The 18,918-nt window shown below is 39.5% G+C and overlaps 1 protein-coding gene across 2 annotated transcripts in view; it reads right to left on the bottom strand.

The window, feature by feature from the left end:
* Positions 1-18,918, bottom strand: part of DNAH7 (dynein axonemal heavy chain 7) — a 384,555-nt gene that overhangs the window by 13,556 nt on the left and 352,081 nt on the right. For both annotated transcript variants that reach the window (XM_089330144.1, XM_089330145.1), the window contains 2 exons: positions 16,940-17,077; positions 13,065-13,295 (listed from right to left, as the gene is read on the bottom strand). In XM_089330144.1, the coding sequence (XP_089186270.1) occupies positions 13,065-13,295; positions 16,940-17,077 (369 nt within the window). The remainder of the gene's footprint in view (positions 1-13,064; positions 13,296-16,939; positions 17,078-18,918) is intronic.

The following is an 18,918-nucleotide window of genomic DNA, read 5'->3' as shown; positions in this document are numbered from 1 at the left end:
CGCTGAAGTGTACCCTGGGAAGCAGCTCAAATGCTTGGGTTCCTGGTATCTATACGGGAGACTCAGATTGAGTTTCCAGATCCTGGTTTTAGCCTGGCCCATTGAACAGTGAAGCAGCAGATGAGATCTCTCTCTTCTTCCTTCCTTCCTTCCTTCCTTCCTTCCTTCCTTCCTTCCTTCCTTCCTTCCTTCCTTCCTTCCTTCCTTCCCTTCCCTTCCCTTCCCTTCCCTTCCCTTCCCTTCCCTTCCCTTCCCTTCCCTTCCCTTCCCTTCCCTTCCCTTCCCTTCCCTTCCCTTCCCTTCCCTTCCCTTCCCTTCCCTTCCCTTCCCTTCCCTTCCCTTCCCTTCCCTTCCCTTCCCTTCCCTTCCCTTCCCTTCCCTTCCCTTCCCTTCCCTTCCCTTCCCTTCCCTTCCCTTCCCTTCCCTTCCCTTCCCTTCCCTTCCCTTCCCTTCCCTTCCCTTCCCTTCCCTTCCCTTCCTTCCTTCCTTCCTTCCTTCCTTCCTTCCTTCCTTCCTTTTGACAGGCAGAGTTAGACAGTGAGAGAGAGAGAGAGAAAGGTCTTCCTTTTTCTGTTGGTTCACCCCCCAATGGCTGCTGCGGCCAGTGCGCTGCGGCCGGCACACTGCACTGATCCGAAGGCAGAAGCCAGATACTTATTCTGATCTCCCATGGGGTGCAGGGCCCAAGCACTTGGGCCATCCTCCACTGCACTCCCTGGCCACAGCAGAGAGCTGGACTGGAAGAGGGGCAACCGGGACAGAATCCGGCACCCCGACCGGGACTAGAATCCGGTGTGCCGGCGCTGCAGGCAGAGGATTAGTCTATTGAGCCACGGCGCCGGCCTCTTGGTTTCTCAAATAAGTAAAATTTTATTTTAAAATCTGTAAACTAAAATTTTCATTTTAAAAGTAACAGCATTTTTTTATTATTTGCTTTTAAAAATGTTATGGAAGATAAAGAACAACTGAGAAATTATTCCAGAGTAAAAACGACTAAGAAGGCATGGCAACTGAATGCAACATTTGATCCTGGCCTGGAAGCTGTCCCAGAAAAAAAAAGTTGCTGTAAATGACATAATAAGAACAACTGAAAAATTGGGATTTTGATTACTAATTAGATAAAATATTATGTAGGGGATATTATTATTAAATTTGATAATTGTACTGTGGTGTTATTATTGTTCTTTAGAAGTATATCTTGAAGTATTAAGAGGCAAATCAGTATAATGCAAGCACTTTTCTCAAATAATTCAGAAAAATTATATATAGTTATGCATATATACACATAGAGGTATATATAGAGAATGATAAAGTAAATGTGGCAACTTTAAGAGAATATAACTTTACTAAACATGTACATATTTTTAAAACATCATAAATTGAGTCATAAAATACATAAAACTATACAGCTTTTTAAATTTATCAACCCTTCTTGGCATCTTTCCACATCAGCATCTATAAATCTACTTTATTCTCTTTATTTCATTTTGTATGGTACAATAACCATTTAATAGTAAATATTTAGATTTATTTTAATAACTTGATATTAAAATTATTCACTGGTAACAATTCCTGAGCCCATAACTTTGCCTAGATGTGCATGTAATAAATATATATTTAGGATAAAGGAGGTTTCACTTTTTGACTGAATTCACCAAATTGTACTCCAAAGAGTTGAACTAATTTACATTCCCATTAACATATATGAGAAATCCTGATGAGTGATCCTGTTACAAAGAAAAAATACTATTAGGTATTTATTGCTAGGATATTAAACTTGAGTCCTTTTATACTTGCATGTCTTTAATTAATATTTTTCTAATATTCAACCTTTGGCATTCCAAGAATAAGATATCCCCATTCATCTACCTCTTTTTTAGGATTCTTAGAATTTCTATTTAAAAAAAAATGTAGATTCAACTTGTTTTCTTCATTAAATTTATTGTAGGAATTTAATGTTTATGTACTCTAGGAAATAGGTTTTCTTCTATATAGTTTGCAAACTGTTTGCTATTTTATGGTTATAATTTTAAAAAGTACATCATATAGAAAGTGTGACTCAGAAACTTACCTGTTAGATGGATGGATCATTTCACCGAGGTACTGAGAAAAAGGGATGAGCCTACCATATAGACTTCCCTCACTACAATGGTCAGAGTTTATCTCAAGTTAGGTCTTTCAAATCTAAATCATTTTCTTTCCAAAGCAGAGAAATTTTAAGAGAATGATTTTAAAAATGTTGTGAGAAAGAAATTATAAGTAGTTCATATGAATTGGGGCAGTTAGGTGGGAGAACTTGATGTTTCAATGTAATCTATGCTCATCTGTGCCAACAACATAGTTGAGATAATTTACATATTTAATTTCTAAACATCAATAGGTTACAAACTCTGAAATTAACTTTAGCTTTTACTTCCCTCTGAAATCCTAGTGCACCTATCTAAAAGCAACTCAACCTCTTCTCTGCATCTACCAGGCATTGAAAAATTAACTGACCAAAACAAAATTCTTAATTTTCTGTCTCAAAATCTGCTCCTTTCCCCAGACCTTCTCCTTTCATGGGCAAAACATTCAAGAGTTCTTGACTCCTTACTTGCTCAAACCCTGATTAATTTTCAGCCATCCAGATAAGACTCCTCCTTCAGTAAGCATTCAAAAGCAGCCACTTCTTTTCACCTCCAGTGAGACTGCAAGAGACCAACTTAGCTGGACTATTTCAATTGTGTAATTGGTTTCTGTCTGCACTCATGTTCCTCTACAACCCTTTCTGCAGTAGTGTGAATGAACTTCAAAAAATGTGAAGTAGATGGGACAGCACTATGGTACAGTGGATTAAGCTAAGGAAGTGTCAGTTCGAGTCTTGGCTGCTCTGCTCCTGATCCAGCTTCTAGCTAATGCATCTCTCTCTCTCTTCTGTGTGTGTCTGTCTCTCTCCATCTTCGCTCTCTCTCTCCCTGTCTCTGACTCTCTCTCCCTCTCTTTATAAACTCTGTCATTCAAATAAGTACATCTTTTCTTAGAAATGTGAAACGGATCACTTCACTTCATGCTTAAACCTCACTGGAGGCTTCCCTTTACCTTTGTACTTTAAAAAATTCAAGATCTTAACCATGGATGACAATGCCGTCAGGATCTAGTTTTTGGCTTCTTCCCTCTGGACCTCCCTTCTCTATTATGCTCACTCCACTTTAACCACAATTGCTTTCTCTCTTGAGTTCCTGCACTATGCCAAAGCTTGCTCCTTTTTTTCCAAAGAAATATTTTATTTAATGAGTACAAATTTCATAAGTACAACTTTAGAAATATAGTGGTTCTTGACCCTATACCTGCCCTGCCACCCTCATTCCCATCTCACCACCTCCTCCCTCCCATCCCGACTCAATTAAGATTTGTTTTTAATTAACTTTATACATAGAAGATCAACTCTATACTAAGTAAAGATTTCAACAATATGTACTCACCCTCACACAAAAAATATTAAAAAACTGAGAACAAGTGTTACAGTTAATTCTCATAGTACAACTCATTAAGGACAGAAGTTCTACATGCAGAGTAAGTGCACAGTGACTCCTGTTGTTGATTTAACAATTAACACTCTTATGTATGATGTTAGTGATCACCCAAGGCTCCTGACATGAGCTGCCTAGGCTATGGAAGCCTTTTGAGTCCACAAACTCCATCAGTATTTAGACAAGGCCATAAGAAAAGTGGAAGTTCTCTCTTCCCTTCAGAGAAAAGTACCTCCTTCTTTGATAAACCCTTCTTTTCCTAGTCTCATTCACAGAGATCCTTCATGTAGGATATTTTTTTTGTTTCCCCATAGTGTCTTGGCTTTTCATACCTGAAATGCTCTTATGGGCTTTTCAGCCAGACCAGAATGCCTTCAGGGCCGATTTTGAGGTCAGAGTGCTGTTTAAAGCATTTGTCATTCTATGAGTCTGCTGTGTGGACTGCTTCCCATGTTGGAACATTCTCTCCTTTTTAATTCTATCTATTGTTATTACCAGACACTTGATCTTATTTATATGACCCCTTTAAGACTTAATCCTATCTCTATGATCAATTAAACACTAATATGATCATTTTTAACACTTAAGATGGCATCACTATCACCCAGTTTAATGGCATTTGGAGTCCCATGGCCAGTTCATAGCTTTACCCTTAGAAATACATCCATAGCAATGTATGCAGAACTATACAACTCCTCCCTCACTTATTCCCACTCTTATTTTTTTACTGGGATCTATATTTTATTGACTTTATACAAATGTGATTAATTCTATGTTAAGTAAAGAGTTCAACCAATGGTATTAAGAAGGAAAAAAAAACACCTGTTCCTCGATAGTCAAGCTAGGGCTGTTCAAGTCATTGCTTCTCACAGTGTCAATTTCACTCCTTGGGCCAGCTGTGATGCAATAAGCTAATCCTTCACCTGTGTTGCCAGCATCCCATAATGGCACTGGTTCTAGTCCCAGTTGCTTCTCTTCCAATCCAGCTCTCTGCTGTGGCCTGGGAAAGCAGCAGAGGATGGCCCAAGTCCTTGGGCCCCTGAACCCGCATGGGAGACCAGAAAGAAGCACCTAGCTCCTGGCTTTGGATCAGTGCAGCTCCAGCCATTGCGGCCATTTGGAGAGTGAACCAACGGAAGGAAGACCTTTCTCTCTGTCTCTCCCTCTCACTGTCTGTAACTCTACCTCTCAAATAAATAAATAAATAAATAAGATCTAAAAAATTTTTCACTGCTACAAGTTTCCTTTTAGGTGATCTGTTAGTTATCACAGATCAGGAAGAACATATGGTATTTGTCCCTTTGGGGCTGGCTTATTTCACTAAATACGATGTTTTCCAGATTCATCCATTTTGTTGCAAATACCCAGATTTCATTTTTTAGTGCTGTGTAGTATTCCAAGATGAATATATCCCATAATTTCTTTATCCAGTCTTTGCTTGATGGGCATTTAGGTGATTCCATGTCTTAGCTATTGTGAATTGAGCTGCAATAAACATGGGGGTGCAGATAACACTTTCATTTACTGGTTTCATTTCTCTTGTGTAAATTCCACGGAGTGGGATGACTGGGCCATATGGTAGGACTATATTCAGATTTCTGAGGTACTGTCTTCCATAGTGGTTTTCCCAACATGCTAACCAGCATTTGTTGTTTGTTGATTTCTGTATGAAAGCCATTCTAACTTGGGTGAGGTGAAACCTCATTGTGGTCTTTTTTTTTTTTTTTTTTTTTTTTTTTTTTTTTTGACAGGCAGAGTGGACAGTGAAAGAGAGAGACAGAGAGAAAGATCTTCCTTTTGCCATTGGTTCACCCCTCAATGGCTGCTGTGGCCTGTGCACTGCGGCCGGTGCACCGCACTGATCTGAAGCTAGGAGCCAGGTGCTTCTCCTGGTCTCCCATGAGGGTGCAGGGCCCAAGCACTTGGGCCATCCTCCACTGCCTTCCTGGGCCACAGCAGAGAGCTGGCCTGGAAGAGGGGCAACCGGGACAGAATCCAGTGCCCCGACCGGGACTAGAACCCAGGGTGCCGGCGCCGCAGGCGGAGGATTAGCCTATTGAGCACAGTGTCGGCCTCATTGTGGTCTTTTTGTTTGTTTGTTTGTTTTTGTTTTTAAACAGGCAGAGTGGACAGTGAAAGAGAGAGACAGAAAGAAAGATCTTCCTTTTGCCATTGGTTCACCATTCAATGGCCGCTGTGGCCTGCGCACTGCAGCCTGCACACCGCACCGATCTGAAGGCAGGAGCCAGGTGCTTCTCCTGGTCTCCCATGGGGTGCAGGGCCCAAGCACTTGGGCCATCCTCCAAGGCACTCCCTGGCCACAGCAGAGAGCTGGCCTGGAAGAGGGGCAACTGGGACAGAATCCGGCGCCCTAACCGGGACTAGAACCCAGTGTGCCGGCGCCACAGGGCGGAGGATTAGCCTATTGAGCCGCGGCGCTGGCCTCATTGTAGTCTTGATTTGCATTTCCCTGATGTCTAGTGATCCTGAGCATTTTTTTAAACTTTTATTTAATAAATATAAATTTCCAAAGTGCAGCTTTTGGATTACAGTGGCTTTTCCCCCTCATAACTTCTCCCCACCCGCAACCTCCCATCTCCCGCTCCCTCTCCCATTCAATTCACATCAATATTCATTTTCAATTATTATATACAGAAGATCAATTTAGTATATATTAAGTAGAGATTTCAACAGTTTGCACCCACACAGAAACACAAAGTATAAAGTACTGTTTGAATACTAGTTACAGCATTAATTTACATTGTACAACACATTAAGGACAGAGATCCTACATGAGGAGTAAGTGCACAGTGACTCCTGTTGTTGACTTAACAACTGACACTCTTGTTTATGGCATCAGTAATCACCCGAGGCTCTTGTCATGAGTTGCCAAGGCTATGGAAGCTTTTTGAGTTTGCCAACTCCAATCTTATTTAGACAAGGCCATAGTCAAAGTGGAAGTTCTCTCCTCCCTTCAGAGAAAGGTACCTCCTTCTTTGATGGCCCATTCATTTCCACTGGGATCTCACTCACAGAGATCTTTCATTTAGGGTTTTTCTTTTTCTTTTTTTTTTTTTTTTTTTGTTTTGTTTTGCCAGAGTGTCTTGGCTTTCTACGCTTAAAATACTCTCATGGGCTCTTCAGCCAGATCCGAATGCTTAAGGGCTGATTCTGAGGCCAGAGTGCTGTTTAGGACATCTGCCATTCTATGAGTCTGCTGTGTATCCCGCTTCCCATGTTGGATCATTCTTTCCTTTTTAATTCTATCAGTTAGTATTAGCAGACACTAGTCTTGTTTATGTGATCCCTTTGACTCTTAATCCTTTCATTAGGATCAATTGTGAACTGAAACTGATCACTTGGACTAGTAAGATGGCATTGGTACATGCCACCTTGATGGGATTGAATTGGAAACCCCTGGCATGTTTCTAACTCTACCATTTGGGGCAAGTCCGATTGAGCATGTCCCGAATTGCACATCTCTTCCCTCTCTTATTCCCACTCTTATATTTAACAGGGATCGCTTTTCAGTTAAATTTAAACATCTAAGAATAGTTGTGTATTAATGAAATAGTTCGGCCGGTGTCTTGGCTCACTAGGCTAATTCTCTGCCTGCAGTGCTGGTACCCTGGGTTCTAGTCCCAGTTGGGGCACCAGATTCTGTCCCAGTTGCTCCTCTTCCAGTCCAGCTCTCTGCTGTAGCCCGGGAAGGCAGTGGAGGATGGCCCCAGTACTTTGGCCCTGCATCCACATGGGAGACCAGGAGGAAGCACCTGGCTCCTGGCTTTGGATCGGCGCAGTGTGCCGGCCACAACACGCTGGCCACAGCGGCCACTGAGGGGTGAACCAACAGAAAAAGGAAGACCTTTCTCTCTGTCTCTCTCTCTCTCACTGTCTAACTCTGTCTGTCCAAAAAAAAAAAAAAAAAAAAAGAAAAGAAAAAAAATTAAAGAGTTCAACCAATAGTATTAAGTAGAACAAAAAAATACTAAAAGGAATAAAGTATTAAGTTGTTCATCGACAGTCAGAACAAGGGCTTATCAAGTCACTGTTTCTCATAGTGTCCATTTCACTTCAACAGATTTCCTTTTTGGTGCTCAGTTAATTGTCACCCATCAGGGAGAACATATGATATTTGTCCCTCTTGGACTGGCTTATTTCATTCAGCATGATGTTTTCCAGATTCCTCCATTTTGTTGCAAATGACCAGATTTCATTCTGTGTGTGTGTGTGTGTGTGTGTGTGTGTGTGTTTTGATTGCTGTATAGTTTTCTATAGAGTACATATCCCATAATTTCTTTATCCAGTCTACTGTTGATTGGCATTTAGGTTGATTCCATGTATTAGCTATTGTCAATTGAGCTGCAATAAACATTAAGGTGCAGACAGCTTTTTTATTTGCCAAATTAATTTCCTTTGGGTAAATTCAAGGAGTGGGATGGCTGGGTTGTATGGTAGGGTTATATTCATATTCATATTTTCATGCGTCTGATCTGCTTTTGAAATATGTGGAAGTCGTTTGCCTATTTTTTAACTGAGTTGTTTGTTTTGTTGTTATGGAGTTTCTTGATCTCTTTATACATTCTGGTTATTAATCCTCTATTAGTTGCATGGTTTACAAATAATTTCTCTCAATTTGTTGGTTGCCTATTCACTTTCCTGAGTTTTTTTTTGTTGTTGTTGTTGTTGTTGTTGTTGTTTTTTTTTTTTTTTTTTGGCAATACAGAAGCTTCTTAATTTCATGTAATCCCATTTCTTAATTTTGGCTTTTATTGCCTGTGCCTCTAGGGTTTTTTCCAGGAAGTCTTTCCTGTGTCAGTGTCTTGCAGGGTATCCCCAATGCTAATAATTTGATAGTATTGGGTCACAGATTTAGGTCTTTAATTCATTTTGAATGGATTTTTGTGTTTATGTAAGGTAATGGTCTTGCTTCATACTTCTGCAAGTGGAAATCCAGTTTTCCTTGTACCATTCAAAGGCCGCTGGCATGAATTTGTCATAATTTTCCTTGATTGTGTTGAGGAATGCTTCTTCTAAGCCCAATTTGCTTAGAGTATTCATCATGAAAGTGTGTTGTATTTTCTCAAATGCTTTCTCTGGATCTACTGAGTTGATCATATAGCTTTTGTTCTTCAGTTTGTTAATAGATAGGATGTATCACATTCATTGATTTGCAAATGTTGAACCATCCCTGCATACCAGGGATAAATCCCACTTGGTTTAGGTGAATGATCTTTCTGATGTGTTGTTGGATTCAATTGGCAAGAATTTTGTTGAGGATTTTTGTGTCTATGTTCAGGGAAATTGGTCTCTAGTTCTCTTTCTCTGTTGTATCTTTTCCATGTTTAGGCATTAAGATAATGCTAGCTTCATAAAAAGAATTTGAGAAGATTCCCTCCCTTTCAAATGTTGTGACTAGCTTGAGAAGAATTGGAGTTACTTCTTTAAATGTCTGGGAGAATTCAGTAGTGAAGCCATCTGGTTCTGGGCTTTTCTTTGTTGGGAGGGTCTTTATTACTGACTCAATTTCCATCTTGGTTATGTATCTGTTTAGACGTTGTATGTTTTCATGGCTCAATTTAGGTAGGTTGTATGTGTCTAGGAATACATCCATTTCTTCTAGGTTTCCCAGGTTGCTCTTCACTACTCTTTGTAGTAATTTCTGATTATTCTTTTTATTTCTGTGGTGTCTCTCCTTACATTTCCTTTTTCATCTCCAATTTTGTTGATTTGAGTCTTATTTCTCTTTTTTTGGTTAGTTGTGCCAATGGTGTGTCAATTTTATTAATTTTTTCAAAAAAAAGCTCTTCGTTTTCGTTTTCTGAGCTTTCGTATTTTTTTGTTTCAATTTTGTTGATTTTCTCTCTAATTTTAATTATTTCTTTCTCATACTAGTTTTGGGTTTGGTTTGCTGCAGTTTTTCTAGATCCTTGAGATGCACTGATAGCTCATTTATTTGGTGCCTTTTTAATTTCTTGATGTAGGTACCAACTGCTATAAACTTTCCTAACACTGCTTTTGCTGTATCTCATAAGTTTTGGTATGTGAATTGTCCTCTTCATTTGCTTCCATAATTTTTTTGATTTCTCTTTTGATTTCTTCTATGTCTCACTCTTCATTCAGGAGCTAGAACCGGTGCCCATATGGTATGCTGGCATCGCAGGTGGAGGATTAACCCTCTGCACCACAGTGCTAGCCCCAGGGATTATCTTTTTCTAAACTTTCACTTTCAGTCTGCATGCTGATAAGATGTTGATAAGATGTGTCTTGTAGGCAGCAAATAGATGAGTTTAGTTTTTTTTTTTTTTTTTTTTTAATCCATTCAGCCAGTCTGTGATTTTTAACTGGAGAGTTGAGACTATTTACATTCAGGGTGACTATTGTTAAGTACCAACTTTGCCCTGTCATGTTTCCCCAAATAGTCCTGTTTTTATATTTTGGATTTCCTTTGTACTTTTCCTGGGTCATTTGCTGCTTTCATCTTCTTTTGTAGTGATGTTCTTGTTTCTGTGTGTAGCAAATCTTTGAGCATCTTTTGTAGGGATGGGTGAGTATAAAAATTCTTTCAATTTCTGTTCATTGTGGAAGATCCTTATTTCTCCTTCATTCATAAATGAGAGTTTTGCAGTTACAACATTCTGGATTGACAGTTTCTTTTTCCTTAGGACTTGAAATATATTTGCCATTCCCTTGTTGCATGTAGAGTTTCTGATGAGAAGTCTGCAGTGAATCTAATTGAGTTTCCTCTGAATGTGATTTGGCATTTATCTCATGCACATTTGAAAACATTTTCTTTATGTTTTACTGTGGAGAGTTTTACTACAGTGTGTCATTGTGAAGATCTTTTCTGGTCATATCTACTGGGAGTTCTGTGTACTTCTATACTTGGCTGTCTCTTTCTTTCCGCAGACTGGGGATGTTTTCTGTTATTATTTCATTAAGAAGGCCTTCTAATCCTTTCTCTCTTTCCACACTTTGTGGAATTCCTAGGATCCACATGTTGGGTCATTTGATAGAATCTTGTAGATCTCCAATCACGTTTTTTAGTTTTCTAATTTCTTCTTCTTTTATTTGGTCTGACTCTAATTTTCCAGAAATTTTTCTTCTAGTTCTGATATTCTTTGTTCTGTCTCACCTATTCTGTGATAAGGCTTTCCATTGCATTTTTTAATTTGATCTACTGAATTTTTCATTTCTAGTATTTCATTCTGACTTCTCTTTAATTTCTCAATTTCTTGAGAGGGCTTTTCAATTAGATTGTGAATATGCTTCTTATTGCTTCTAAGTAATCTGATGATTAATTTTCTGTATTCCATTTCTGGCATATCTTCAATCTCTTCACCTATTACTGAAGAATTGCAGTGTTCCTTTGGGGGGTTCACAGTATCTTACTTATTCTTATGTAGCATTTTTCCTTTTTTTTTTTTTTTTTTTGGAATTTGTGTATTTTTCTTTTCTTCTTCTTTTTTTTTTTGTCTGTTTGCTTTTCTCTTTAATTTGGGTCTTTGTGCTTGTGGTGAGGTTTTGTCACTCCCCCTCTTCGTGGAGGAACGACACAGGACCCTGCGTTGTTCTTTTGTCTGCGCGGCCCTTCCTGGGTTTGCTGCTGGTTCTTTCCGGGTTGGCTACCGTCCCTTCCACCTCCGTGGAAGGGCGGTTCCCCCTGCCACTTTCCCCACTTCCGCGGGGGAGCGGCACACCGCCGGCCGGCTCTCTCGGGGGCTGCACAGGTGTTCCTTCAGATAGATGTTCCTGGTGCATGTTGTCTCTCTCCTCCTTTATAGTCCTCTTCCACCAATCCCAACTCTGCTACCCACATGCCGAGTATGCTGCTCTCCTCCAATCAGGAGCAGGATCAGCTCCTGCAGGTCATCACTCAAGTTGGTGAGAGGCAGCTGCGTAGAAGTTGTTACTCCCTTCTCAGCACCATATTGTGGGAGAGCAGATGCATAGAATAAGTCTTAATTCCAGTAACAGTCTAGTCCGAGTTGCTCCCCACAGGTTTCCCTCTGCTATGAGCTGCTATGTGTCTGTGTGTTGGAATTGGAAGCATGCACTCCCACCTCCTGGATCCCAGCTCACTTCTCAACTGTGGTGGGGGCGGTATGAGCTCTGGTGCACTGAGCTCCACCTACTGGGGCCTGGCTCACTTCTCACTGGTACATGGAGCAAGCTAGAGTTTTCAATATTCAGGACTTCTTGTACAGCTTGCATGGTGAGGAAGAAATTAATCTGAAATGTTGTAATTCTCGTTCCTGGGTGGGGAGATGGTGAGGTGGCCCCCGCAATTGATGGGTGTGTGCATACAAGGAAAGACAGTAGCCCCTGCTTACCTTCAAAAATGTAAACTATCAATATGACTTCTTGCAGACAGCTGCATGTCTGGTTGGGGAGAGGGGAGACTTAGATGGGCAGGAGAGTGCCTGACCTCTATGTTTGTTCCGCTATACCGTCTCTCTTTCCCCACGTAGAACTTTAAATGCAGTTCACCATGATCCACCTCCCACTGCTGTCTGCAGCTCTGTGGATCTATTTCCTGTCCAACATGGTCTGCTGGGGGCTGGCACCAGCCCCCCATTCTGCAGCACCTCCTCTGTGCCTCCGCCACTTCCTTTTCTTATTTGCTCCTTCAGCATAGACCTGCCAGTCTGTTGGACTCCTGGGCTTCCCATTGTGAATTTCCCATGGCTCTATGTCTGGCGTGTATCCTCTCTCCTTTTTAACTATCTATTTTGCCCTGTGTGACTTGGATCTTCCCGTTGCTATACTGCCATCTTGGGCTCCTCTCCCCCGCCCCTTTTTTTTTTTTTTTTAAGATTTACTTATTTATGTGAAACTCAGAATTACAAAAAGAAGGAAGAGAGAGAGAAAGAGAGTGAGAGAGATCTTCCATCCGCTGGCTCACCCTGCCAAATGGCTGCAATGGCCAGGGCTGGGGCAGGCCAGAGCCAAGAGTTTCACACAGGTCTTCCACATGGGTACAGGGACTCAAGGACTCAGGCCATCCTCCGCTGCTTAAGTGAAGCAGCTAGGACTTAGACAGGGGCTTAACCTGCTGCACTACAGCACCAGCCCACAAAGCCTGCTTTTCTCATGGCTGTTCAATTGTTACGCCCTCTAGCTGAAATGCTATTTCCTTAAAAATGCCATGGCTTGCCTCCCTGATGTCCAAGTGTCAACTCCAATGAGGGGTCTGATCCACCCTGGCTACAAGTGTGTCTCACGCAACCATTTTCTACCCTCTTATTCTATATCATATTTTACTTGAAACTTATCATTTATAAAATTTAAGTACGTATGTGCTTGTGTTTTAACTGTCTCTCTCACTAAAATGTAAGCTCCTCAAAGATAGAGACTTTTTATCATTTTGATTCTTAACACTTTGTGTCCTTGGCATACATCATCTCTAAAACACTATCACAATCTAGTATCTTCTATACTTATTTACCTACTTATTATCAATTACTCCCTGAATTCTATAAGCTCCTCAAGGTCAAAAGAACTAAGAAATGGGTACTATGCTTAATTCAGTGATTTTTATAGTATTTTTCTTACCTTGATTGCTTTTTGAATATTAATGCATGATTCTCTTATGGTCTGCAATAACTTATTAAACCGTCCCATCTCTTGGACAAGTACAGTGTTCATGCTCTGAGTGTAAGTTGTTGGGAATCTCCTCATTGCAGCCTCAATGTCAAAGTTGTTTGGAAGTTTACCCAAGATGTCACCGGCGACCTCATTTACTACTTCATCTGATGATTTTGCACCAGCACCTGCTGAACGAGACTATCAAGATTCCAACCATAACTCAAAAACCCTTATAAAGTTCTAATAATAGCCGAATAGGAAAAATCCCAAGGTAAATCTTTATAAGAGTGAATACCACCCTGCTATTTCATTCATAATCTTCTCCACACAAAAGTTATTAAAGAGACAACAGGCATAGGGTGGATTTTTGAGAGAAAACAACTGCTAAGAGAAAGAGAAAGAAGGATGTGTGTTGTGTTAGAGGTAAAAGGGAGGATCTTGGAGAAAGCAAATCAGTTGTTCACTTTGTTGCCTGGATAGAGTGGGAAGAAGAGATGCTACCGACAGGAGAAAATGCCTTTACATTCGAGGAAAGGCCAGTGCTGATGGGGATTAACACCTAGACGCAGGACATCTGATCTTGCTTTGAGAAAGCTGGCCTCAAAATATATTTGCTAATAACTCTGGTGCCACTGGTTGCCAAAAGCAGAGATATAGTTTTCTCCTTGAACCAGGAGGGCAAAGAAAATAAGCTCATCTACTCTAAGCAGTTGGAAGAGTTATGGAGAAAAGGCAGTCTTTCATGGTTCACCTTGGAAGCAAGGAAGGAGAATTTCAATTCAATTTTTGTTTTTTATGTTCTAGTGGCACTGTGCAAATGAATCTATATTTTCAGGAAAAACTCTTTAATCCTCAGAACAAATGAGTGTGTGTGTGTGTGTGTGTGTGTGTGAGTATGGAGAGAGAATAGCATTATTAGAATATAAACAAATTTATCTCATATTTTCCCAAGAGCATGATGAAATTGTGTTGACTCTTCACTCAGATTTTGTTTCCTGATTTATATTCTGTAACATTTAATATTCTATAAATATTATCTAGGATTTTTTACCTAGGTTTCTCTTGTGATTTTTTAATGCTACCTATAACATACCACCATAAGATCCTGCAAGTCGAACAATAAAATAATTAAATATTGTCAAGCCTCAATTATGTGCTAGTAAAAATTATATATGTCCATACAATAATCCTTTATTATGATCCCAAAGTACTCGGCTTATAACTACATATATAAAACAAATAATAGTGAACAAAAATATAGTAAGTATTTAGCTAAAAGTAGCAAAATAGATAAGTTCAATACAATTGAAGAATTGCACACTGATTTCTACTTGTCTTTTGCATACAATTTCTATTTGACTATACAGAAGGCACTAAAACTCATATTTTCTAACTAGAGCTATATTCTCCTGTACACAAAAAAAATAAAAAGGCAATTAAAAAGCTCAAATCCCAGGTCTATGACCCATCAACAACATTTTAATAACACAGTCCCTTTATCTCTCACACACCAGATTTGCATAATTGGGGTGATAGGTTGAAAAAGTCACATTCAACTGATAGAAAAGTAAGAGCTATTGGGTGCTATTTATTTGCAATTTTTCATCTTAGCATTTTCCTTCTTATACTCTTCCTTAGAGCTTTCATAAATGCCATTTGGAATCTACAAAGGATCTTCCAAAAGTTCATATAGAATATGTATCATGAAAAACTAGATTTCAACAAATTTTTGCACCAAAATGAATAATTTCATTTTCTCATGATATATTTGAAGTGCCCTCTGATTAATAGCTATCATCCTTTAATTAAGCAAATCAAGACAAATAAAATTCACTTTTTATGAGACAGAACTTAACCTTTTCAAGGATCCTAGACCATATCTAGCTTTATAATATCTTAAGCTGAAACAATTTCTTATTCAAAAGTTAAGCTGAAGAAAATGATCTCTTCTCCAATATTACCCTCTCTTATTTTTCCCAAGTTGTATTAATTAAACACACAATGTAAAAGTTTTGTCATCATTAACTTGCTCTCCAACTTCTATGGTTCTGGTCTCTTTACCTCTGAAGGGTGATAAACTCAATCTAGAATCACTGAACTACTGCTTACCCATTATCTATAATAGTACTTACCAATCTGAGTTCAAGAATATTGAAAGAGGTTGTTTAATTACATACTGAGAAAATACCCCTTGTGTATTTAAGCTTATTCGTTTGGTTCTGAGTCATTTTCTATTGGAATGAATTCACTGTTTTATATATTCTGTAATGTGGCACACACCATCAAGTTTAAATAAAGCTAAAAAACATCCTATTGTCAGACCATTGTGTACTGCACATATCAAATGCTCCTAAAGGTCTACTTACTAATGTTGCACATATACTTTTATGCCCAGGAAATAGCTGTTTTATTTTAACGCTATCAATGTGCAAAATGGACATAAAAACATCCATTTTCCTTTTGCCTTATCCAAAAAATGTTAGCATAGAATAGACCAGAGATGAGAGTACCATGGACTCTTCTGTTAAGGATAGCATACCATATTATTCTCTGAAGTTTTAGCTTTTTCAGCATTTCTGGTTACCTACCTTCCTGAGCTGGTCTCATTTTTAGAATATAGAAAAAATATAGGATAAAAATTGAGGGCACAGATTCTGCAGCCAAACTACTGGGAGCTGGACTGCTTGGCTTTGATTCCCAGCTTGAAATTGTCCGATGTGACTTTGGGCAAACTTGTAAGTCTTTCTGCATCTCAGTTTTGCAGCTATGAAATGGGAATAATAATAACATCTACCTCACAGGATTGTCATGAGTATTACATTATTATATAAAAAGTCCTCAAAACAGTGCTGACACCCAATAAGCACTCTTTCAATATTAATGATGATCATTTTTACTCAATGATTCCATAAAAATAAAAATATCAGTTACAATTCATTTAGTCAGACAATTTGCTGGGCTGATATTCACCCTTCATTTTTAAAATTTCATTTCATCACCATGGGAATTCTTGCCATTTAAATTCATTTGCTTTCAAAAATTAAAAAAAGAAACAAATAACTGAGCACATTTTCTAGACAAAGAATAATTCTAGAGAAGATCTCTTAATGGACAAGCAAGATCAACAAATGTTCTTATTCAAGTGTACTGACTGTCCGTGGCATGCTGAGTTCCCTCTGATGCCTTAAAAGATTTCTCTGCTACATGGCAGTGCACTAATGCTCCCAAGTGCTTCACGCTTACCCAAATTCAGCTGTATTCTTTCTTTAAACCTACTTATTCACTCTATACTTACTACTGCAGTCATACAATTTAAATAATATGTAATCTAATACAATGGTAGTGTGAAAGAAACTGTTTCTATGTAAAACAGGCTAAATGTTCTGGAATAGTTTATACAGATGAGTCACTAAAATTCCTGCTGAACTGAGACTGAGACTGAGACTGAGAGTGGAAAAAGAAAAGTTAAAATTCTCAACAGATTCTGTTATCAAACTGCTTCCCAAATATCTTTGAAATTCTTTTGCTTTAAGAAATTGAAAGGGCATAATATATAATGTATTCGGGCATGACTTCTGCAAGAAAGCCCAAGTGCTACTCCTAGAAGCAGAACTGTAGTCAAAGAAAAGATCTAGCTTCCGAAACAGAAGACTGTGAAGGGGAAAACCTATATGTTTCCGTGTTTCTGCATTGCACATTTAAGTCCATATTTAGGAAAAATGTGCATTTCCCCTTTTCCTTCAACTGCTTCTCCACTTTGACAGAACCATGTAAGGAAGCTTCGACTGTTCTGGCACATTCACCACAGGTCTCAGAAGCTGGTTCCTGCGCAGCCCACTCACCTGTGTAAGAAGAATGTTATCGAACAGCAGTTGCGTTTCTGACTGATCTTTGGTGATATCTGCATTGGCATTCATCCCAAAGATTTCCGGTGCCGGGGTCAGTGGCAGAGCCTTTGTGTATTCGATGTAGCTTTTGTGCTGCAAAGGTGAAGGGTGAGAAGCCAGGAGGTTAGAAATCAGTTATACTGTAGGTAATTTTCAATACACGGCTATTGAGGAGAGGAGCCTGTAAGAATGGATGTTGAATGCTTTCACTGTCTTTCAGCCTGAGCCAAATTTTACAAAACAATGTTGACACACTTTGAGAGAAAAAGTAAAATGTGTCATTCAATTGAAATGAGTTTTAAATGAAGGAAAGGAAATTCTAACTTCATTTAGAAAAGTCTTCCAGAGAAATCTTTCTGTGTCACATCTTGCTGATGACTATTCTTAATTTTTTACAATAAAAAATAATATTTTTACTTACTCTGTTTATGGTTTACTTTCATTGTGTAAAAAATTCACCAATTCAAATAAGTAAATGTTATCTGAAATATTTTTTTAAGCTTTACTTATTCACTTGAAAGTCAGAGTTACAGAGAGAGGGGGAGAGACAGAGAGAGACAGAGAGAGAGAGAGAGAGAGAGAGAGAGAGCTTCCAGCCGTTGGTTTACTCCCCAAAGGGCCACAATGGTCAGGGCTGGGCCAGACTGAAGCCAGGAGCCATGAGCTTCCTCTGGGTCTCACACATGGGTGCAGGGGCCCAAGGACTTTGGCTATCATCTGCTGCTTTCCCAGGCACATTAGCAGGGAACTGGATCACAAGTGGAGCTGGAACCAGTGCCCATATGGGTTGCCGGTACTACAGAGGGCAGGTTAACCCGCTATGCCACAGTGCTGGCTCCCTATCTGAAATCTTATTATCTTGAGATAACCACCATTAACACCAGGCATCTTTTAATCCATATGTACATATATTTTATCTCCAAGACTTTTACCAAAATGCCACAACTTTCTTGACACTTATGTAACCCTATGCAGACACACATATACATATATGGCACCTATGGTTACATATAAACCATTGATGGTTTTCCTTCATGGGTCAAGCTACATCATTACATGCACCTACTTCACCTTGCCCTCTCCTCACTTGACAATTCATTGTTAGAGATCTTGTTATCTCAGCTCTGCATGTTCACTTGCTCCACCCAATCAGTGACTTAAGCTCTGGGACTGACTTTTCCTTTCAGCTACATCAACACTTGTCCTCATCTAGCATTAATCCTAGTGGATGATGGGGTTAGGGTCAGGGGTTATGGTATGTGTCTCTTTTGCATGTGGTCATGGGCTTAACTTTCAATTTGACTTCTAGAGATAAAATGAAAACCAATTTGGTTGTCCTGGAAGTCCCTAGAAATCAATTGTGTAAAAATCTGAAATCAGGGGTTGGCACTGTGGCGTAGTGGGTAAAGATGCCACGTGCAGTGCATGTATTCCATATGGGCACCAGTTTGAGTCCCAGCTGCTCCATTTCTGATACAACTCTCTGTTATGACCTGGGAAAGCAGTACAAGATGGTCCAAGATGGGCCCCTGCATGCATGTGGGAGACCAGGAAGAAGCTCCTGGCTCCTGGCTTCAGGTCAGCACAGCTCCAGCCTTTGCAGCCGTTTGGGGAGTGAACCAGCAGATGGAAGACCTCTGTCTCTCTCTCTCTGCTTCTCCTTCTCTCTCTGTGCAACTTTAACTTTCAGATAAATAAATAAATCTTAAAAAAATCTGAAATCAGTGGATAGGACTAGAGGAAACGCAAAAGCAAAAGAGAACCTTGTCCTTGTGCAAGAGACCAAGTGTTCTGTGTCTTTTTGCTACTTTCTGCCTATATGACTTTGAGCAAGTCACTCAACATAATTTTAAAAGGTTAATTAGATAATCCATTAACTTGGGAGGGAAGGAGAGAGGGAGAGAGAGAGAGAGAGACAGAAAGAGATAGAGCTT

Source organism: Oryctolagus cuniculus, chromosome 3 (genome assembly GCF_051225735.1).
Source record: "Oryctolagus cuniculus isolate XC-2025 breed Fujian yellow rabbit chromosome 3, ASM5122573v1, whole genome shotgun sequence".
NCBI classification, from domain to species: Eukaryota; Metazoa; Chordata; class Mammalia; order Lagomorpha; family Leporidae; genus Oryctolagus; species Oryctolagus cuniculus.
The sequence above is the reverse complement of the archived record's forward strand: the minus strand, read 5'-3'. Positions and strand labels throughout refer to the sequence as shown.